Raw genomic sequence first — 24,501 nt, forward strand, 5'->3', positions numbered from 1 at the left:
ACTAAAAACTAGATACAACAAAAGGATTCTATCTGTATCAATGACAAATGACATTTCATTCTTGGTAATTCAAGCCTACATGTGGCAAAGTAGGCTTTGGAATTAATAAGATAGCTTCTGTAGGCTTAATGCTATTATAAACTGACTAATCCTGTACAAAACAGTAATAAGTAATAGAAGGTACACAGTCTAAAAGTTTTGTCTCAAACCTCTTGCTAAGCAGTGTAATGGGATAATTTCAAATGTGTTAAGACAGCATACAAGAGGTTTGGTGGTTCTGTAAATGTTAAGTATCAAAATATATGAGTAAACTGTACTGCAAATTCAATCAACTACATGTCAGAATAGAACAGTAAACAAAATATGATATGATGATGATGGTGGTAAACATGAAAGTGATTGTTATAAAAGCACAACAGGAGTACTGAAGAGGCAAGTTTATGGCAGTATTGTAGGGCACTGAACTGTTAGGCTGGTTAAACTAACCTCCAAATGGACCAGAACTGGTATGAAATAATGAGTGGAGTGGCCAGCTTTACCTAGTAATAGGTGAGAAGGAACTATTTCTGAAGTCAGACAAAGGTAGCAAATACATCACATCATACTTTATTCTAATTACAATTTGATTAGATCATTCTTCAGTTGCTTGTGAAAAGGAAGCATTCTAATGCATGGTACTATAGGCATGCCATGGCTGCTGATACACCAACATGTGCATGAGCTGCACCACTTATAGAGATTCCTTGATGATTCCTATGTGGATGCTGTTTCTAAGGCACATCTTTCTGCACCTCATTTTGTCGATAGGTCTGCAATCCTGGGTGGGCACCTGACATCTTGAATATCAATAGATGCTCACTACCCATTACCACTCAAACATTGAGATTGGTGGAAATTCCAATCTAGCAATACATAGAGGATTAGTAGTAAACCTTCTTGGAGAAACTGGGTATTGACAAAAGTGAACTGGCTAGTCTGTTCTGAACTGGAGACTACTGTGAATAATTTCCAGAAATCCTTAGCCTGACAGGGAGCACTGCTGGATTAAAATAAACTCTACAAGCATAGAAATGCTGCCAGAGAAGCAGTCAGAGGAATAAAACTGTTCTGCATACACTTGTTCAATGTTCAAGTATTGCTGACTTGTAGAGTTATATCAAGCGACTGCTGTCACATGTGGGATAGATCTGGCTATCAGTCAAGTCCATTCATGATGATTCTCTCCATTCCTGACTGCCTCTAACCAGACAGGGAAGGCAACCTTCCTCTGTCTGGTAGCTATAGTGAAAAAGGTTGTGTGGGTGGAAGGTCTGAGGACAGACAATCTCTCTTTGGTAGAACCCACCTTGACACAATCAAGTTTTGCTTGAAAAGCAATATTAGGTTGGGAAGGGAGCTGTTACACCCAAGTGAATTCATAGTAAGATGGGTGAGAATTGCATAAAGGGTAAGAATGGATAAGACTGATCTAAATTTACACCTGTATACAAAAGATACAAGAGAGATGGCGAGAACATTTGCCCTTGGTGTTCTGAGTGATCTTGAATCTGTGAGGAGGCTCCTTGATTGGCCATAGATGTATCAGAGGGACTGCATCATCATCATCATTCTTCATTATTTATATACTATATATACTTGTATTTCATGATTTTTTTTTACTTAATTCAATTTTCTATGTAAACCCCAACAGTTAATGCCTGCTTTTGTAATTGTTTCTCTTCATTTGTTGCACAGGTGGAAAATAAAAGAAATCATTATGGCTATCTTTTTGCATGAATTTCAAACAGTAAATAATGAAAGTAACAAACTATTAGAAAGTAAAACAATTACCATTTGAGGATACTGACGCTTTCCAGTTATTCGTCCTGTGCTCGGTGGTGCACCTGTTTGAGAAGGCAAAGATTGAGGTGGCATGGACACTGAAAAGATAAGTGGAAAATTCATAATAAAACTATTATTTTAAGATAAAATGAAGTAAAAACAAACAAAGATATCTAATATATTTACATAAGAAAACAATTCTGCAAAAGTTTTAAAATTTCAGCTATTGCAGCATGCCTTTCATAAGTGCATTCAATACTCTTGTCTCATTACAACACAACAAAGCAAGAAATAAATGAAAATCATTGTTAGAAATAAAGTTCAATTACATTTTATGCCAGACATTGTTTCTTGAGATCTAGGTTTAGCAAGACCATGGTGGTATGGAGTTGCAATTGCTACTCAGTTCTTGTAATTTCTAAAAATTTTCAGTACAGACATGCAAATACATATATCTGTATCTTTTACTTGTTTCGGTCATTAGACTGTGACCATGCTGGAGCAATGCTTTGAAGGATTTTAGTTGAACAAACTGACCCCAATACTTGTATTTTCAGCCAGGTACTTATTTTATCAATCTCTTCTGCCAAACCACTACACTACTGGGGTGTAAATACACCAACATCAGTTGTCAAGCAGTGGTAGGGGACAAACACAAAGACACACACATATATACAGCAGGCTTCTTTCAGTTTCTGTCTACCAAGTCCACTTACAAGGCTTTGGTCAGCCCAAAGCCATAGTAGAAGACACTTGCCCAAGGTGCCACGCAGTGGGACTGAACCCAGAACCATGTGGTTGGGAGGTAAGCTTCTTACCACACAGTCATGCCCAATATGCATATACATAAACATACTCATTTATACAAAAGGAAAATAATTCCCAGTATATTTTCTTTCTACTGACATATAAAAATAAGAATGCTTACTTGGAGGACCACTTGATGGAGTAAATTGCCCTTCTAGTGCATCATATGACTGACTAGCAATTGGAGATGGCGCTCGTGAAGATTTCTGTGAAGGTGGGCCTGAAAATGATAAATATATGCTATCAAACATCACCATTGAATTGAGAATGAATAGAATGATTATTTAGAAAGAAAAAGCATTAATGACAAAAGAAGGGAAACATTTTAAATGACGTGCAGAGGAATCAGGAAAGCTAAAAGGATAAAAGTTAAAAAAGGAAGGAAGAACAGATAAAGAAAAAGGTGATGAAAATGAAAATAATAATTAATAGAGAAGCATGACATTCCAAAGGTACAAAAAGAAAGTTATAATGAAAGATTCATTAAACATATCTGGTTCTCTCCAGCCAACTAAATTAGAATTATGAACTTCTTTCTTTAAATAACCATGTTAATAAACTACTTCATTAAAAGCTAACCAGATAATTCTATAATATTAATAACTACAAGTGACTACATATGATTAGCTGTCAACTGCATATATATTAAGTTTAAATTAAAGTGAAACATTATTTTCGTAAGTTCAGAGTGAGTTAGAGTGCTAATAGTGGATTTTCTAACTTTATGGTTATGCTATATTAGCATTTAGGATTTAAACCACTAATCTTTTTTTAAATGATACAGAATTTGTTAAAGAAGGAATATTTAGCTGCTACATCAATAAACTGAGTAGTTACTAAAAGCCCACTTACTAACAAAAAAAAAAAGGTCAATTAACCACTGAGGATACAAGAACTCCATATTCTTTAAGAAGACTTCCAGAAATACGTCTTCTCAAATGCAGTATCACAGGTATCTGTCCTCTCATACAACTTCTTCCATGCAGAACATTCCAATTCTCCAACACTATATACACACAGAAATATTTTTACGTCATACCAGAAACAGGGAAATACTAATGACATACAACAATAAACTTATTATAGAGAACACTGTTATAAACAAATTTTGGTTCAAATAAGAACAAAGCACATCGCACCATATACTAATCACAAGCAAGACTAAAGAATGTTAGTTCAATCCATACATCAGGTTCATTTATCCATTTTTAGGCATCGCATGTAATACATCAACATAATTTATGTGACATAATAAAGCAAAACTGATATACTGAGTCTATCTCAACTCAGTCCTACCTTGGCTTCCAACACGTTCCTCACAAACCACAGAAGAAAAAAAAATCAGAAAGCAAATTATCCAATAAGACATTTGTAAATAGCTCTGCCCTCCCTGTTACTCAGTTCTCCAGCACTAATTCATGAGTTTGATTTTAATTAACACTAACTGAAAAATGTAAATACAGTCTTGCAATACTTCAGCCACTTAAGCAACCATAAATGAAATATTCATCATGCAAATAGAAACACACAAAGGATAAATCAGTCTTCGTATATAGCCATAGAGTTAAAACGTTTACTCTTCAACCACATGGCTCAAAGTTTAATCCTATAATGTAGCAGATATCTTCAGTCACAAGCCTTGGGCCAACTAAACCCTTGTCAGTGAATTTCAGTAGGTAGAAACTGTGTGGAATCCCATCATATATATATATTTATGCAGAGAGACAGACAGACAGACAGATGCACACATGTTCATTCATCATTAAACATCCATTTGCCATGCTGGCATGGGTTGGTTGGTTTACCAGGATCCGATGAGTCAGAGGACCACATTATGACCTTCCCAATGTCAATCACATTGCAGAGAGTAGTGGGTACTTTTTTGTGGCACCACCACCAGAGAGGATGTCTTGCAATTTGCAAAACTAAAGGGCTTAAAGAAGCCTCTAACGACTGAAGGAGAAAAGATAAGAGGATGTTGAGGAGGTGGAGAAGCTATGAGGAAGAAACAATGAGAGAAAAAAAAGAGATGGAGGAGTGATGGATGGCAGTAGGATATCAACAGGTAGATGAGAAGGGTCATCAGGGATGCAAAGGGCAGCAGGAAATATAGGCTTGGCAGGATATATAAATATATATACAGATGTAAATAACCACACAATATATATATATATATAGAGAGAGAGAGAGAGAGAGACAGAGAGAGAGAGAGAGAAAGAGAGAGAGAGAGAGAGAACCAAAAACACATATCTAATATGGTTGACTGAAACCAAACTGCTGGCTACTTGCAGTTTCCTTACATGAAGACCCAAATTAAATAACTACAGTATTAAGCACTATTTTAGTTTCGCGCGTGCATGCGTGTGTGTGTGCGTGTGTGTGAATAAAGATATATACAAGTTAACTGTTTATGGGAAGATTCAAATATTTCATGATGAAAAGATTGTGCTTGAAAACCACTGCGTGGTATCCATTTCACAAATATGTATGTTTCTATATGATAAATAGACCTGGAAGGATTAGGAACCAAAATTCACTCAATTTGCAAAACTAAAGGGCTTAAAGAAGCCTCTAACGACTGAAGGAGAAAAGATAAGAGGATGTTGAGGAGGTGGAGAAGCTATGAGGAAGAAACAATGAGAGAAAAAAAAGAGATGGAGGAGTGATGGATGGCAGTAGGATATCAACAGGTAGATGAGAAGGGTCATCAGGGATGCAAAGGGCAGCAGGAAATATAGGCTTGGCAGGATATATAAATATATATACAGATGTAAATAACCACACAATATATATATATATATATATATAGAGAGAGAGAGAGAGAGAGACAGAGAGAGAGAGAAAGAGAGAGAGAGAGAGAGAACCAAAAACACATATCTAATATGGTTGACTGAAACCAAACTGCTGGCTACTTGCAGTTTCCTTACATGAAGACCCAAATTAAATAACTACAGTATTAAGCACTATTTTAGTTTCGCGCGTGCATGCGTGTGTGTGTGTGTGCGTGTGTGTGAATAAAGATATATACAAGTTAACTGTTTATGGGAAGATTCAAATATTTCATGATGAAAAGATTGTGCTTGAAAACCACTGCGTGGTATCCATTTCACAAATATGTATGTTTCTATATGATAAATAGACCTGGAAGGATTAGGAACCAAAATTCACTCAAATCACACTCTACAGCCTTAACATGTGCATTTTTATATATGCCAAAGTGAACCCAGTGAAACTGATAAAATAAGGAGAGTAGAAAGTAATAGGATAAATAAACAAAAATTGTTGAAGATGTCCAGCATGGCTGCAATCCAAAATTTGAAATCCGTAAAAGAATAAAAGATATTTGTGTAGAATAGTGATGCTAATCAAATATTTATGACACCTAATGAACAAAAATATAAATACAATATACTGTTTTGAACTGTTACATTCAACAGAAATATAAAGACATGTTCAGAATGCTAAAGATAAAAACTAACATCGAAGAAATCAAAATATGAATAGAAAGAGAATATTGCTCTATTTCAGGTGGACGTCTTATGTCTAGTTCTGGAAATTATATTTTTAAATCGACAGACTACGCTGATGATCCTGCAAATATTTACTTAAGTAAATTTTAACAGGTGAAACCATGGTACGTAGGTTAATCGTTTTTTTTTTTTTTAGTATTTTTTCATTTGTCTTGCCCTTTTACAGTCTGTTGTGTCGCTAATTTTTTACTGAGAACATATTTCTTCGTGCTTAGATGATTCGGCATCTATTTCTAGCATATAGGAGTCCACTTTTGCTGGTCATTCCTCTTATTTTTGTATATATGCTAGACCACTGGTTTTAATTGATTAATATCAATTTCTACCCTTATTAATAAATAGAAAGAGAATATGTATATAAAATCAACATTACTAACAGGCAAAAAAACAAATCTCTAACAAAGTAATGTCAGATGACAAGCACCAGTGGAGTATGAAAATAGAAAAAGAATTCGAAAGTATTTGATAAAAACATACATTTGGATTAGGCAGCAACTAAACAAAAAAGAAAGAGAGGTAAACTATCAAATCTGAAGTATATATATATATATATATATACATATATATATATACATATATATATATATATACATATATATATATATACATATATATATATACATATATATATATATACATATATATATATATACATACATACATATATATATACATACATATATATATACATACATATATATATACATACATATATATATATATATACATACATATATATATACATACATATATATATATATATATATACATACATATATATATACATACATATATATATATATATACATACATATATATATACATACATATATATATATATATATACATACATACATATATATATACATACATATATATATATATATATATACATACATATATATATATACATACATATATATACATACATATATATATATATATATACATACATATATATATATACATACATATATATACATACATATATATATATATATACATACATATATATATATATATATATACATATATATATATATATACATATATATATATATATACATACATATATATATATATATATACATACATATATATATATATATATATATATATACATATATATGTGTACATACACACTACACGCATGCATATATATAGATACACATATAGGTATTAAATAAAAATTTGTAATAAAATAAAGCAGCAGCGCAACAAATTAATAAAAATTAGAATATTTAATAAATAGCAGGGAGGATTCATTTCAAGCCAAGCTAGAATAGAATCATAGGCAGAAGAACAGCAACAGAATTGGTATTAGCAATAATACAAGCTGGCTAGCAGTTAGTTTATTTTTTAATTTAATTTTTTTTTTTTGTTGGATTTTTATTTTTATTACTTTTACCCAACCTGAATTGCTGGTAGTCGACAAAAGATTTTTGATTTGGTGTGAATACTGGGCTTGTCCATGGTAAGGAGCAGGTAACTCCTCAGTAGCCAAACTCGTGGTGATGCTGGGTGGTCTGGCACCCCCTGGCATGGAAATAAAAACAGTAGCATGCTACCAATAGGCAAACACATAAAAGCAACATGCAATTATTTTGGGGTTTACAGGGCCAGCACAGCAATAAGAGTAGCAACATATGCTGCATCATGCTGCATGGATACATATAATGCAATTAAATATTCACTCTTTTGTTTCTATATACACAATACATAATACAGAATTATAGCATGCTCACGAAATTATGCAAATATAATTCAAGAACTATTATGTATACTGAGTGGAGTTTATGGCCTAATAACTCAGTTAAAAATCAGTATGCTTTGAACAGTGAAATTATTTGGGACAGGAAGGTCATTTAAAAAAAAAAAAAATTCACTAACTTGATTAATACATAGTAGCCATTTGTTTGTTACTCATTTCAAAATAAGGGTATAAACACAGATTATAAACACAGGTGTAAATATAAACACAGGTGTAAATATAAATACACATTTTTGATGTATATACAAACATACATTAGATGTATGTACAAATACATAGATATCCATCCAGAATATTCTTTTCTACTCTAGGCACAAGGCCCGAAATTTTGGGGGAGGGGGGTCAGTCAATTAGATCGACCCCAGTAAGCAACTGGTACTTAATTTATCGACCCCGAAAGGATGAAAGGCAAAGTCGACCTCAGCAGGATTTGAACTCAGAACGTAAAGACAGATGAAATCCACCCAGAATATTGCAGAAGCAATATTCTGGATGAGTAACATGGGTTTATTTATATATGCCTCAGTTTACCAAGTGAGAGAATAGGCACTCTATCTTTCTCTGAAAGATTTGGCATGCCACTGTCAACCTATTTAGAAAGAGGTTTGGTTTAAATTTGTTAAACGTCAAAGAAACTGGAGCTTCTTCTCAGTCCTATGAACACAACAGTCTTGTGAACTACTGTTTGTTCTGATCCAAATGTTTGGGAGTTTACGAACAGATTTTTAACTGCCACAATTCTTCAATTGGCATAAAAATAATGCCAGATATAATACAGTTTAATGAATAGAATTCAAAAGTTCATTTATATGTAAAACAGTTTGGATATAGAAAATTTTCAAACAAAACAAGATATATATAACACATTGATGCCAACATGTGTGCATGTGCCTACAGATTAGACTAAAAAGCATAGAGCTGTGTGTATGAGTATGTATCTATGCATAGGATAGGTTGGGTAGGCTAAAATCATGTGTGCATATATGTGTGAATGTGTGTGTGTGTGTGTGTGTGTATATATAAATACACACACACACACACACACACACACACACATGATAAGCTAAAATGTAAATGTATTCCCCCATATGAATATTTCAAGGAAATAAAAATCAATTTCTTTCATAATATTTAAATTTATTTTTACCTTGACAAGTTTTTAAAACATCTTATAATTATTTATTTAATCTAATGTATAATAAAAACGATTTTCTGCAATTAAACTTGAGAGAACAACTTCAAGAAATACTATTGCATTATATTACATCATGACTTTCAAATGGTAAGATTTTAATAAAATGACCATTACTAAAAACTTTAATGTCCTTCTTCAATACTACACTGCTCTCACTCCCTCCTTTATTACATTTATAGCAGACTATTCTTCAATCACTCAAACTGACCTATTGCATATACTTCTCTGAATTTCATCTTCTCTCTCTCTCTCTCTCTCTCTCTCTCTCACACACACACACACACACACACATCACCATCATCATTAACGTACATTTTCCATGGTGGTATGGGTTGAATGGTTTGACAGGAGCTGGAGAGCTTCCAAGGCTCCAACTGTTTGTTTTGGCATGGCTTTTACACCTGGATGCCCTTCCTAAAGTGAACCACTTTACAAAGTATACTGGAAGCTTATTGTGTGGCACCAGTGCATAAAATAGACATATATATATATGTATATGTATATATATATATATAATCGTATATATATATATATATATATAATCGTATATATATATATATATATATATATATATATAAAATCGTGTGTGTATATATATATATATATATATATATACACGCACATAAACACACACACATACACCTTGCACCGGAAATCATGTAGACACTCATTCTGAGAACTACCATCTTATGAAACACTTTCTCGTATTTCATTTTTGTATTTGGTTGCAAGATTTTTGATGTGATCTCATGCATTGAAACAAATTTTCTTTATCTTGTGAAGGATCATTACATTACTAATAAATACATACACTGGTCCAATTTCACTTTTTTTAATTATTAGTCAACAGGTTTATTTATCCAGCAAGCTAATTGATCGCTTGTTTAATCAGTCAGTTAAACAATCAGTCTGTTGTTTGTCAAAGTTCTTTTGGCACTATTTACCACCTCATCAATTATATGCCCTCTTATCTCCAGGTTTGCTTCAAAATTTTACTCTTTGCCATCATTTTTGATATTATTATTGTGCATCCTTGTATGTTGCATAAATATTTCATTAAGTGCTTGTTAAAACCCTCAGCTCCAGTTGCCCAGGCCACAATTTTAACTCTATGCTGTGAAAAAAAAAACATTAATAACTAATAATTACATTCAGTCTATTATCATTATATAAAATTATAAAAATGAATAGAATCCACTTACCAGGAACCAATAATAGCAAAACAGCTTAACATCATAAACCTCAATATATCAATATTAAAAACTGACTAGACATGGGAACCAATTCTTGCCAGAAAGGAATATTTGAATTGAATTGGTCCTTAGAATAATATTCAATTGACCTGAGAAAATTGGAAATAAAGTCATTTCGAAAAGATTTCAGGTGAGAATCTGTGAAGAAAGAAAGCTAAATACTGCAAGTTCAGTGGATGTGCTACCATTTCTGCCAATTCTGCCAACCTGATAGCAATAAAATTCAAAAATAGAAAATCCCAGATTTCATAAAAGTATGTTTTTAAAAATCAAACAAATAATTATAGATATTTACCGTTTCAAATAAGGAAAATGCTGTATATAACAATAAAAAGTATGTGTCAACTTTACCTTGCATATGACTTCCTGGAATCTGTCCAGAAACTGCAGGTGGATTTGGACTATTATTGTACTGAGCATCTGGTACAGGAGGAGTTGCATGTGAAAGAAGAGGAGGTCTTGAACTTGTGGGTGGGGGTCCAATTCCACCCATGTTACTTGTGGGAAGTGGTGGTCTTGGAGCTCTACTCATAGGTGGCATACTTCCAATAGCACTGCTGGTGTTTGGATTTACAGGTCCCATATTATAACCAGGGATTTGCTGATGCTGTTGCTGATTTTGTAATGGTTGAGATGGTAATGGAGGCCTCATAGATCCTGTTGTTGAAGGATGACCGGCTGCAGGGTAAGTAGGTTTGGACTCACTAGAAAAGGGTACAATATTCTGTGGGGGGCCCATGGAATTTTTAGGGTACTGGGCAATGGAATTAGGTTCCATACTGCTGGGGCCATTAACAAAAGGTTGTGAAGACATAGGGGGAGGATGAGGAGCACTCCCAGAAGAAGGAACTAACATTCGAGGCCCACTATCTGATGGACCATATTGACCAAATGAACCTACATTTTGGGATGAAGCATAATTATATGATTGCCCTGATGACATTCTGGGAGGCCCACTTCTAACTGTGTTCATAGCTTGAGAATGACCTATAGATGGAGGGCTACTAAAACCATTATAACTATTTGAGAGTGGAGGCAGTTGACCTTGTGATTGTGGATGCTGTTGTTGTGGCTGCTGCAACTGAGTAGGAGGCATTGAAGTCATCCCACTTGGTACATTAGCTTGTGGTTGGTAATTAGACATTGGAACATTCTGTGGTGAACCAAAAACTCCAGGAGGTGGTCCACTTTTCCTAGGCATAGGCGGTGCTGACATTGCTGGAAAAAAAAAAATCAAGAAAATATATATTAGAAAGTTAGAAAATGCTAAATCAATTTTATCTTAAATTCTATCACTACCCTACCTTTCATTTTAACAAAATATTTATACAAACCTTGAGTTGCAATTAACCAAGTGAATAAATTTGCAGGTTCACTATACAAATATACACAGCCATTAACAACTAACTTGTATGATATTATAAGCTTTAATTTCAAACTGAAAAAATAATCAAGGCCCAGTGGTGGCAGGTGTTCTGTCGTGTAACAGGTAAAGCAGTCACCAAACATGCAACATACAGTAATCACTCACCATATCATGGTTCACCTATTGTGCCCTTAGTATATTGCGGCTTTTTCTAGCTAATATATGTAAATTTATATCATGGGTTTCTGTGGCCGATAGGTATTCATATTTTTTTAGATAAATAAAAATCTCAGATGAAATACCAGTTTATTGTGTTTCGATAATTTGAAGAATTTCATACTAAGTTACTTCAGATTTAACAAAAGCAAAAGCATAAACCAAAGGCAAAGTGCAAGATCCATTTACAAGAGTATGAATGGTAACTGATCACTAGCTGGAACAAAATACACACACACACCTTTAGAACATATATAGATCCATTTATTATCCTATGCAAATTTAAAATTGGCTAAATGTTCTCTTTTTAAACTAAATTTTCTAATAATAGTCTATTTTTATTTCATACTAAAAATTATTCAATATTTAAAATTGTCATATTTATAAATTGTCATATTTATAAATTTACTTTACAAAATAATACATGAAGAAATATTGCATAATCTGTAGTACTTAATTTTTACATTGAAAACTATCTTCTTTTATTTTTCCTTTCTTCCAGTCCTTTGATGGTGGCCATGTTGGAGCTTTAGTCAAATAAATCAACCCCAGTACTTATATATTTTAAAGCCTGGTACTTATTCCATTAGTCTCTCGCCAGGGATGTAAATGAACTGACACAGGTTGACAAGTGGTGGGGGTGAGGGGGCAAACACAGATTATATATAAACAGGCATCCACACAGTTTATATCTACCAAATTCACTCACAAGGCATTTGTTGGTCCAGAGTAAAAATTATTCCAATGAAAGTTGCTTGGTAAACAAGTTATTTCAATGGAAAGTAATTCTAATAATGAAATGTTATTCAATGAAAAGTCATTGACTAGAGAAACAACCGAGATTCAATGAAAAGATGTTACATAAAAGGTCATGGAACCAATGGAACTATAATATCAAATATGGAAATATATAGTTCCCCATTAAACAATGAAGTCATTGTTTCACTGACTTTCAATACTGAGTAAATACATCTTGTACAGTAATTACCTAAGAGATGGATGAGATCCATCTAGCTGATTGGACCTTAATACATTAATTAATACAAAATTTTAAAGTGAATTTCCTATAATCCAGTGGTTTCTCTCAGCCAACAATCGACAACCTTTTTTGTGCCAAGGACCGGTTTCATGCAAGACAATGTTTCTACAGTCCAAGAGATCCCTTACATAAAACACAATAAAGTGCATAACTTCTCCGCTGACATACTACGACGAAGTCTCCACGATGCAGATAAGATAGAGATTTTTATTTATTTACGGCCTCAACATCTCATACCTTTCGCGCTTTAGTCTGCCCTCTATTATTTATCTTGTTTCTCTCCATGAAATTCAATTGAATTCAGTTTTTGTCTTAAATTCATACTTATTCATTTTCTAAGCTTCCTAAATTCATGCTACGTATATATTCTATTCACCTAGATTTCATTGCTCTTTTAAAAATTACGATTTATGCATTGTTGTCTCTCAAATATTTAAAATCTACGATTAAGAGGCCTATCTCCTCGCTGATGGTACACCCGCCCTCCCACCCCCTCCACCGGAAGTGCATTCCTCTGTCATCCCCTCCACCGGAAGTGCATTCCTCTGTCATCCTGTCATCCTCGGCTGTCTCCCGGAACCCATCTAGTGGCCTTGGCCATCCTCTCCCCAAACTTTGGGTAGCGCATTAAGTTTGAGTAATGTTTGCAGGTTGTAGGTACTGTTTTGCTTATGAATTCTTCCAATTGCAAGTTTTCTTTTCAGGTACACGACACTGCTTCCCCCTTTCCCAGGCTACAGGCCCACACCCCCAACACCCATACTGTTAGGATTGGCACTCTCAACGTCGGCACGCTGAAAGGTAGATCTGGTGAAATTGTTGAGATGCTTGAACGGAGACGCGTAGATATGTGCTGCATCCAGGAAGTAAGATGGAGAGGAGGTTCTGTGAGGTTCCTCACAGGCAAAGAACACAGGTACAAGATTTTCTGGGCAAGGAACACTGACGGGGTCGGGGACGTAGGAATACTTCTAGCGGAGAAATGGGTGGATAAGGTAATCGAGGTCGTTAGAGTAAGTGACAGAGTACTTAAGATTAGACTAGTGCTTCATCATAGATTAGCTACTGTCATCTCAGCCTATGCACCTCAACCGGGGCTACCAGATGGTCTGAAAGACCAATTCTATGACACCCTCTTGCAAACTACCTCGTCAACGAGTGACAGGGACCTTCTCTTTGTGGCTGGAGACTTCAATGGTCATGTCGGACGTCGTGCTGGAGGCTTCCATGGCATACATGGAGGCTATGGCTTCGGTTCCCGCAACGAGGAGGGAACCAGACTGCTGGAGTTCTGTGATGCAACCGATCTTATGGTCTGCAATACCAACTTCAGGAAACCTGCCAGTCACCTAGTCACCTACCGCTCCGGCAGACACTCTAGCCAAATCGACGACATCCTCACCAGAAATAGGGAAAGAGGGCGGCTTATAAATGCCAAAACCTACCCTGGCGAAGAATGTACCCCACAACATAGATTAGTAGTTAGCGACTTTGGGATCAAGGCAAAATGGGTGCCCAGAATTAGACCGGCTTGGAGGAGAAGGGTGTGGAAGCTTAAAGACCCTGCAAATGGACAGAGACTTAGAGACAAGTTACTTGAAGCATTTAACGAAATAGAAGGGGATATAGCATCATACAACGTGGAAGACAATTGGAGATTTCTGCGGGACAACCTGTTGAAAGCCACCGACCAGATTTGTGGGTGGTGTAAGGTCCCCTCCCAACCCAGAGTAACGTGGTGGTGGAACAAGGAGGTAGACAGGGCTATTAGACAAAAGAAACAGGCTTGGAAGGACTGGAAGAACGGTGGTAGCAGGGAATTGTACCAATGTGCCAGAAGGGAGGCTAGGCGACAGGTTTATTTAGCCAGAGGGGAAGCAGATAAGAAAAGATTTGCCAATGTTCTGCGCCGTGAGGACCAAAGACTCGAGGTATTTCGTGTTGCAAGACAGTGTAGGAGAGAGAATAGTGAAGTTGTAGGAGAGAAATGTGTTCGCATGGATGATGGTACGCTTGCACTAAATGAGGATGCAAAGAAAGAGGTCTGGAGATGCCACTACGATAGATTGCTTAATAAAGAGAATAAATGGGAGGAAGAGAGCCTGCCGTATGTCGACCCAATAGAGGGACCAGCTATCCGAGTCGATAGTACCAGGGTAGATAAAGCAATTAAGAGTATGAAGACCGGGAAAGCCCCCGGCCCATCAGGAATCACTGCAGAGATGCTCAAAATATCTGGCAGTGTTGGCTATAGCCTAGTCACCCGTATTACGAACCAGGTGATACACGAAGGAGTCATACCCAATGACTGGTGTAGCAGCATCATAGTCAACTGCTACAAAGGTAAAGGTGACGCTTTAGATACAAATAATTACAGAGGCATCAAGCTGTTAGATCAGGTTATGAAAGTTACAGAGAGGGTCATAGCCCAACTAATTAGGGAGCGAATCAATTTAGATGAGATGCAGTTTGGGTTCGTGCCAGGTAAAAGCACTACTGATGCCTTATTTCTAGTGAGACAGCTGCAGGAGAAATACCTAGCTAAGGATAAACCTCTGTACCTGGCCTTCGTTGACATGGAGAAAGCCTTTGACAGGTTCCCCCGATCCCTTATCTGGTGGTCAATGAGGAAACTTGGGATAGAAGAATGGTTAGTGAGAGCTGTGCGAGCCATGTACAGAGATGCTGCCAGTAAGCTGAGGGTTGGAAATGAGTACAGCAATGAATTCCGGGTAGAGGTAGGGGTCCACCAAGGTTCCGTCCTCAGCCCCCTCTTATTTATCATAGTCCTCCAGGCAATCACAGAGGAGTTCAAGACAGGTTGCCCCTGGGAGTTCCTCTATGCTGATGACCTTGCCCTAATTGCGGAGTCACTATCAGAACTAGAGGAGAAGTTTCAGGTGTGGAAGCAAGGTCTAGAATTGAAGGGCCTTAGAGTCAACCTAGCTAAAACCAAAATCCTAATAAGTAGGAAGGTAGATAAAACACAAACCCCTTCAGGTAGATGGCCCTGCTCAGTATGTAGAAAAGGAGTAGGTAGTAACTCTATAAGATGTACCCGGTGCAAGCTATGGACACATAAGAGGTGCAGCAACATCAAAGGCAGGTTAACTAGCAAGTTAGTTTTTGTTTGTGGCAGATGTTCAGGTGCAATAAAGACTGTAAACAAACAGGAAACAACTTCTATCTCATTCCAGGGTGAAAAACTAGAGGTAGTCAATCGATAGCTTCCGCTATCTGGGCGACCAAGTTAGTAGTGGGGGTGGGTGCGCTGAAAGTGTAGCTGCTAGAATAAGAATAGCCTGGGCAAAGTTTAGAGAGCTCTTACCCCTGCTGGCGACAAAGGGACTCTCACTCAGAGTAAAAGGCAGACTGTATGACGCATGTGTACGAACAGCCATGCTACATGGCAGTGAAACATGGGCTGTAACTGCTGAGGACATATGTAAGCTCGCAAGGAATGAAGCCAGTATGCTCCGTTGGATGTGTAATGTCAATGTGAATACCCGTCAGAGTGTAAGCATCTTGATAGAAAAGCTGAACATTAGAAGCATCAGTTGTGGTGTGCAAGAGAGACGATTGCGCTAGTATGGACATGTGGTGAGAATGGATGAGGATAGCTGCGTGAAAAAGTGCCACACCCTAACAGTTGAGGGAACCCGTGGAAGAGGTAGGCCCAGGAAGACCTGGGCTGAGGTGGTGAGGCAAGACCTTCGTACATTGGGCCTCACCGAGGCGATGACTACTGACCGAGACCTTTGGAAATGTGCTGTGCGTGAGAAGACCCGGCAAGCCAAGTAAGATTGTTGCCAGTGCCCCTGGACTGGCTCTTGTGCGGGTGGCACATAAAAGACACCATTTCGAGCGTGGCCGTTTTCGTGCGGGTGACACGTAAAAGCACCCACTACACTCTCTGAGTGGTTGGCGTTAGGAAGGGCATCCAGCTGTAGAAACTCTGCCAAATTAGATTGGAGCCTGGTGTTGCCATCCGGTTTCACCAGTCCTCAGTCAAATCGTCCAACCCATGCTAGCATGGAAAGCGGACGTTAAACGATGATGATGATGATGATGATGATGATGATGATACATACATGATGCAAAAACACCCTGGAGATAGTGAAAAATCAATAAAATAGAAATGAATAAATTATTCAATGAAAATTTAAGTCTTCTATTGAAGCTTCTTAGTCCTCTAATAAAATATAAAGCCTTTTAACCTGCAACAACAGTGTTTAGAGACACTGGTTGTTCCAAGTGAAGATGTTACAAATCCTTTAGTCGGTTGTATTTTATAGGTGGATGAGAATTATCTTGCTTTAAGCTTTTTAAACTCCCATACTACATTTTGCCAATTAAACAAGAAATATCCTTATTTCCCTTTCTGATGGTCACATTGTAGATCATTTTCTATCAAGTATTTGAAGAGAGCACATACTTCCACTGGAGCAAGAAGACAAAAGGACAAGCTACATCACCTACAATTTTATACTCAATAGAAAAAGAGAAAAAAAACGACTGATGCAAACACTTGTATAAAATAAACCTCAAAGATAAAATTTACTTTTTTCAAAAACAGAAAGCAAACAAATAATGAATAGCTGTAGCTGCCAGAAAATATCAATCAATAAACGCAATTACAAACATTGACTTAGTTCAAAAACTCTTGGCAACAAAGTATAAAATCAAAGCAAATGTTCAGCATCGAATTCCACCAGCTGAACTCAAAATTCAAGAGATCAAAAGCCAGTTTATTGCAATACTTCTTATATTTCAATTATTGTGATACATTTTATATTGTGACACATCTTAAAAATTTGGAAAATAAAACTTTTATCAATTGATTCCATCAATTGCTACACTAAGTCTATAATAGTTTCTAGATACATTAACTATAGACAAGAAAAAGGAGTTAACATATAGACCCATTCACAATATTAGGTATGTAGAAGGGAAGTGGTTGAGTAAAAATTTATTTTGACAACCTTTTAATAATTTCTGAATTCAAATCTATTGGGTCATCCCATAAATAATGCAGTTTTTTTTATACTTCTTTTATTTTTCAAAATTAAGATAAACAGTTCTTTTTTAATTTAAAATATACTCTCCTTCATTTTCAACAATGCTCTTCTATCTATCTGGTAGAATTGCAAGGCCCCTCTTCCAAAATTCATGTGTCTGTGACAAGTTCTGACCTTGTCTACAGAATTCATATTTTTCCCGTCCAAATGGTTTTGAAGACTACAGAATAAATGATAATCAGATGGAGCAATGTCTGGCGAATATGATAGGTGGGGCATCATTTCCCATTCAAACTGCTCCAGTGCCTTTGGAATGTCATCCTCACTGTATGTGGTCGAGCATTATTTTGAAACCAAAGATTGTCGTTTTTCTACTAGTGCTGACTTAAGCCACTCAAGCTGCTCGCAGACGATTTCTTTTGTTATCATTTGGTTTGAGTTTAAAAGTTCAAAGTGGATTAGACCTTTCATATCCCACCAAACAGATAACAGCACCATATGTGGGTGAAGACTTTCTTTAGCCTGGGGTGCTGGTATTTCTCCTTTCCTTACCCAGTCTTCAGTGCTTTTATAGAAAACCCATTTCTCATCACCACTCACTATTTAGTTAAAAAAAAGTTCATCAGTGAGATGTGACAGCAAAGAAGAGCACACATTCACTCTCTCCATGCGATTAGACTTGGAAAGTTTGTGAGGAACCCATTGACCAAATTTGCTGGCTTTTCTGATGGCACGCAGGTGTCGATGAATGGTTGAATGACCAAATCCAAGCCCCTCTGCTAATTCCTCAACAGTTACAATGAGATTTTGTTCCACCAGGGTTTTCAGGACGTCTTCGTTGAGCTCTACAGATCTTCCACGACAAGATTCGTCTTCTAGGCTGTAGTTTCCAGCTCAGAATTTCTGAAACCACTGTTCACACTGGCTTACACTTATTGTCCAGTCCTCATATACTGCATTAATATTCCTCACACTTTTCATTGCATTGTTGCCTTTAATGAACTCATAAAGCAAAATATGCCAAATATGCTCCTTTGTCACTTCCATTTATAGCTTTGAAAAAATAACTGTTAAAATCAAACTGCACTCTTCAAAACTTGCATTAAGAAAAAGTACAAGGTAAAATTAATACCTGCTTTTATAGTTGATGCAGGTAGTTTATCCCATTCCCCTCTGATTTTTAGTTCATGCAATTGAAAAAAACACATTATTTATGCGATGACCCAATATTTCAGGCATTAAATTGTTCTTGAGCAGAATACTTTACTTTACATCACTTCAGTTCACTTAGCAGTAGGAAAGAGATCATCTGAGAATGTTACCTGCAATAGACTGGCATTCTGTCCTGGGGAAGTTTTATTGAAGCCAAGCACCAGCTCTTTAAAAACACTTCAGAGCTCAAAAAGCATTTACGTTTTATATTTACAATAGTAAACATAGTTATAATAAAGTGGGAAAAAAGCTAAACAGATTTTGACAATAATTATGACCTGCTTAAAGTGAGTGGTTTCACATGCACTAATTAAATTTCATGTCATCTGAATATCACTTGTGTCACATGAAATGATAATGTTCCATATAAAGAAATTTGAGAAATAATTTAAGTTTGGTTAAGTTATGCTCACTCCTATAAGATAGTGAAATATATTCTAAAATTCTATGGAGGAAAAACATAAAAAAAGAATCGGTTAAATAACCAACCTTAAAGGACATTTAACAAAAACAGCCTTTAAAAAAAACCAAGAAAAAAATTAGGAACAATTAAGCTGAATAAAACTGTTAGAACAAAAAAAAAATACCAATAAATAACAGATTCTAGCAAAGTGATTATCAATGTGGATCTTTTATGATTTGAAACCAGTCAATAAAAAAACCAAGGTTAACATAACAAATTAAAAGAAAGTTTATACAGCCAGCTATTAAATAGCTCAGGCTGACATTTGTAAAGCCTACCACGTTAATCTGGTAAAATCAACTGGAAGACAAAATAAACAAATCTATAAAACATTCCTGGCTCTTTATAACATATAACTAACAACAACATTGGAATATAACCCCTGCCTAGCCTGTGGCAAGTTATTCTTTAGATAAAATATTGAGGAATTGCATAGAAGTACTACTCTTGAACACAGATCGGATCTTTTCAATTTGATGGCCAGATTTTTTAATTAATTTTTTTTAATTAAACACTTTGAAACTTTGGATATTGGTAGAATGTGTCACATAGAACAGGGTTTACTCTTAACATTTTGGACAAAATTTTGTATTTTAGAAATTATTTCGTGTTAAAGTTGTCGTATTTGGGTAATTTTAACCAATCAATGACATGTATTCAGCTGAAGAGAATTACTGCTGCTGCTGCTTGCGAAAAACAACTTCCGGGTCCACTCCCCTAACAAAACCCTTCTTTAATAACCTGAGATGTTTTTTATAGCAACATAGGTTTGCTGTATCAGGGTTGATTTGAGGCTAAATAACAACAAAATTATTACTGAGACAGACCAATGACAGAGCCTGTATATGGTAGCATGACCTGCTAGAAAAAGTAGCCAAACTTTTTTTATACACAGAATAGAAAAACCTCTATCCTGTGATATACACTTAGAGTCCATTACGTCTGAGAAGAAAGACCGAATGGTTACAGTTGGGATGTCTTTGATCATATCTGTTCAATCAGATCCAACTCAGGACTAAACAACAAGTGACGAAGGAAACGAGACGAGGAAACGAGAGAGCCTTTACCTGGTCACTCAAGTTGCTAGAAAGATCAACCAAATCTTCCTGACAAAAAGAAAAATGTAATTTCTGTCTTCAAGAAAACAAAAATAATGCAAGCTTATATTATTTTATAATAGTCGCTTAGGAATTCATTACTTCTAGAAAAGAATAAGACAAAATAGTCATGGCTGGAATACCTTTTCTCACAGATCTATCCTGTGGTTAAAACAATATTCTTCACTGAAGCAGCTAAAGTTAAAGAAAAGTCGAAAGAATAAAAGATAGCAAGTATGAAACTTCGGATACTGGTTGAATGTGACAGAGGTCTTACTATTCTGTATATAAAAAAAGTTTGGCTACTTTTTCTAGCAGGTCTTACAACCACATTAAAGAAGGGTTTTGTTAGGGAAGGGGACCCGGAAGTTGTTTTTTGCAAACAGCAGCAGTAATTTTCTTCAGCTGAATACATGTCATTGATTGGTTAAAATTACCCAAATACAACAACTTTAACATGAAATAACTTCTAAAGTACAAAATTTTGTCAAAAACGTTAAGAGTAAACCCTGTTTGATGTGACACATTCTACCAGTATCCAAAGTTTCAAAGTGTTTCGTTAAAAAAATTAACTAAAAAATTTGGCCATCAAATTGAAAAGATCCCAAAGATCATTGAAAAACTAAGTAAATAAACATCCTTACTCAGTTTCAGTCTCAACTAGAATAAAAAATAATCTCAAAAAGAAAAAAAAAATCTATTTATGAAAATTAATATTTTCCTTTGGTGTGTCATTTCATAAGGAGGCTCTGTTACTTGATGTTTGGCCTGAACACTACATCTTCTAATGGTGTTATTCAAAACAAAGAGAATTCAAGACATGACAATCCTATATTTTCTTTTAGGAATACTGTACCACAGCCCAGTAATTCTCCGAATGACAAATACCACCCCTGCCCCATCCTTACAAAAAAAAAAAAAATGAAAATCTTTTGTCCGACTCCCTTTAGAGAGCAGAATAGAGTTTCCATCCTTGTAATTCTTGCTTAGTTATGAGATTGGGCATGTTTAAAATTTTTTTAAACTATACAAATTAAATTACAGAAAGAAATTTGTCCTGCACCTATTTTCAATCTCCCTATATGGGACACTGTCTCAGGTTACATTATCCAATCTGGCTTGGTTGCCATTTCTAGCAGGTTGAGCAAACATATAAAGGCTGCTTCCTTAGTCCATACCTTTAATATTTTACCGAGATGTAGACTAAAGAGATCCCATCTGCTGTTTGTTGGTCTACTTTCAATGAAGCAAAATATACGCTTCTTATTGAAAACCATAATGACAACATAGCTCAGGTACATTTACCATGCATGGTAGGGTATTCTGCTTTGTTTATAAATTCTTATTTCAGATTGTATGGTCTCCTAGACTGGTTGCAGTATTAGGAACAATATGTCTGTTGAATGAAAACTGGCAGAAGAAAAAGATCAAGAAGAATAGGAGAGAGAAGATGAGTCAGTCTAGTTACTGGAAAAATCAAGATGAATCAAATAATAGGAATTAAAACCTATTATCTAATGCAAAATTACTGTACCAGTGGTACGTAAAAAGCACTCATGCTGGTGCTACATAAAAGCACCCAGCACACCCTGAAAAGTGGTTGGCATTAAGAAGGGCATCCAGCCATAGAAATCACACCAAACCAGACTGGAGCTGGGTGCAAACTGTCCAACCTATGCCAGCATGGACAATGGACATTTAATGATGATGATGACGTGTGTGTGGGTGTGCATGTGAGTGTATATGTACACTATATATATATATATATATATATATATATATAGTCCAATTCATACCAGCTTGGAAAATGAATGTATGATGACGATATACTGCTACGGGCATGGCTGTGTAGTTAGGAGGCCTGCTTCTCAACCACATGGTTCCAGGTCCAGACACTCTATGCAGGACCCTAGGCAAGTGTCTTTCTCTAAAGACTACGGTTGACCAAAGCTTTGTGAGTAGATTTGGTAGATAGAAGCTGAAAGAAACTGGACATGTATGTGTGTGTGTGTATTAGTATACCCATGTCTTGTCATGTGATGGTTGTAAGGGAGTGTTACTGTCATACAATGTAGTTCATTTCAAGTCTTCTGTGAAAAACTTGTCTGGCCATGGGGAAATATTGGCTTCAAATTGTGACACAAGGCCAGCAAATTTGTGGGAGGGAGTTAACTCAATTACATTGACCACAGTGTTCAACTGGTACTTATATTATTCACCTTAAAAGGATGAAAGGCAGTATTTGAGCCCAGAATGCAAATATGGACAAAATGCCACTTAGCATTTTGTCTGGTGCAGTAATTATTCTGCTGGTTTGCCACCCTGACCATGGCAAAATATTACCTTACTTGGAAACAGATGAGGATCGGTGACATCCAATGAAAAAAAAGTTACCTTGGCAAATTCTATCTGACCCATACAAGCATAGAAAAGTGAACACCACAACTATGATGTCACACACACATGTACATAAGAGCAATGGATTGGTATAAACATTTGAGCTTAGAACAAAATTCTTTACAATGTATTTAGTTTCATACTTTTATGTTTAATTCAAATACCACAGATGTCAACTTTGCCTTTTACTCAGCTGAAATTAAAGAACAAAATACCAGTCAAGTACCAGATTGGTATAACCAACTGCAGATTAGTTGGCATGTTGTTTAGTAATGGGCAATTGCTGAATATTGTTTACCAACAGAGGTCTAAAGACACTACATCCAAAAGAATGCATAACAGTTGCCTGAGGGCATTATGTTACTCAATATATCTATATATATAAAAATGAGAATGTGTGTCTGTCTGTCTGTGTGAATCCCTAAAACTCGAGAACTACGCAACCAATTTCATTCAAATTTTACACATGCCTTACTTCGGGTTCCAGTTGTGTTTTAGTAAAAAAAAATTATTAACTTCTTGCAGAGTTCGAGCACACAGCAACATAATATCTCCTCCACTATTTAAGTATTACGTGTCAAAAGTGAAACAAAAACACTCATGTCAAATACTTTCACTTTAAAAATGAAACTATTCCACTAACTGAAACAATCACATTTCGATACTGTAGTGACAGATACTTTCACAGAGAGAGAAAGAGAGAGACAGAAAGAGAGAGAGAGAGAGATGTATATGTATACATATACATGTATATGTACACCATTTCGATACTGTAATGACAGATACTTTCAGAGAGAGAGAAAGAGAGAGAGAAAGAGAGAAAGAGAGAGAGAGAGAGAAAGAGAGAAAGAGAGAGAGAAAGAGAGAGAGAGAGAGAGATGTATATGTATACATATAGATGTACACGTATATGTATATATATAGATCTATACATACATGTATATGTATACATATGTGTAGATGTATATATATATATAGATGTACACGTAATATGTACACATATATACATATATACATGCATACAGATATCTATACATATATACACCCATCACACACACATACACATGCACACAAACACACACATTAGTCATTTGTTTTCTTATCCAAAACTACGTCAAAAGTACTGAATGGATCTTTATGAAATTTGGAAATTATATTCTTTGCATAACGGCCATAACTCCCATGAAAATTCATATATTTTTGATGTTGATGAAATTTTAACCCGAACATAACAGATGAGCATTATTTAGAAAATGATGTCACACGTTATCGAGGCTACCATTCTTTCTGGATGTGCAAAAGGGGATGACGTCTTT

General features: G+C 35.7%; 1 protein-coding gene across 4 annotated transcripts in view; it reads right to left on the minus strand.

Annotated features, from left to right (window-relative positions):
• Positions 1 to 24,501, minus strand: part of LOC106884425 (protein transport protein Sec24A) — an 84,277-nt gene that overhangs the window by 35,693 nt on the left and 24,083 nt on the right. For 3 of the 4 annotated variants that reach the window (XM_014935805.3, XM_052972226.2, XM_014935806.3), the window contains exons 2-5: positions 10,729 to 11,595; positions 7,572 to 7,694; positions 2,750 to 2,848; positions 1,831 to 1,919 (exon numbers count right to left, since the gene is read on the minus strand). In XM_014935805.3, the coding sequence (XP_014791291.1) occupies positions 1,831 to 1,919; positions 2,750 to 2,848; positions 7,572 to 7,694; positions 10,729 to 11,593 (1,176 nt within the window). In that variant the 5' untranslated portion in view covers positions 11,594 to 11,595. The remainder of the gene's footprint in view (positions 1 to 1,830; positions 1,920 to 2,749; positions 2,849 to 7,571; positions 7,695 to 10,728; positions 11,596 to 24,501) is intronic. The other variant, XM_014935807.3, reaches the window with a different exon arrangement.

This window comes from Octopus bimaculoides, chromosome 1 (genome assembly GCF_046866305.1).
Source record: "Octopus bimaculoides isolate indiv1 chromosome 1, ASM4686630v1, whole genome shotgun sequence".
NCBI lineage: Eukaryota > Metazoa > Mollusca > Cephalopoda > Octopoda > Octopodidae > Octopus > Octopus bimaculoides.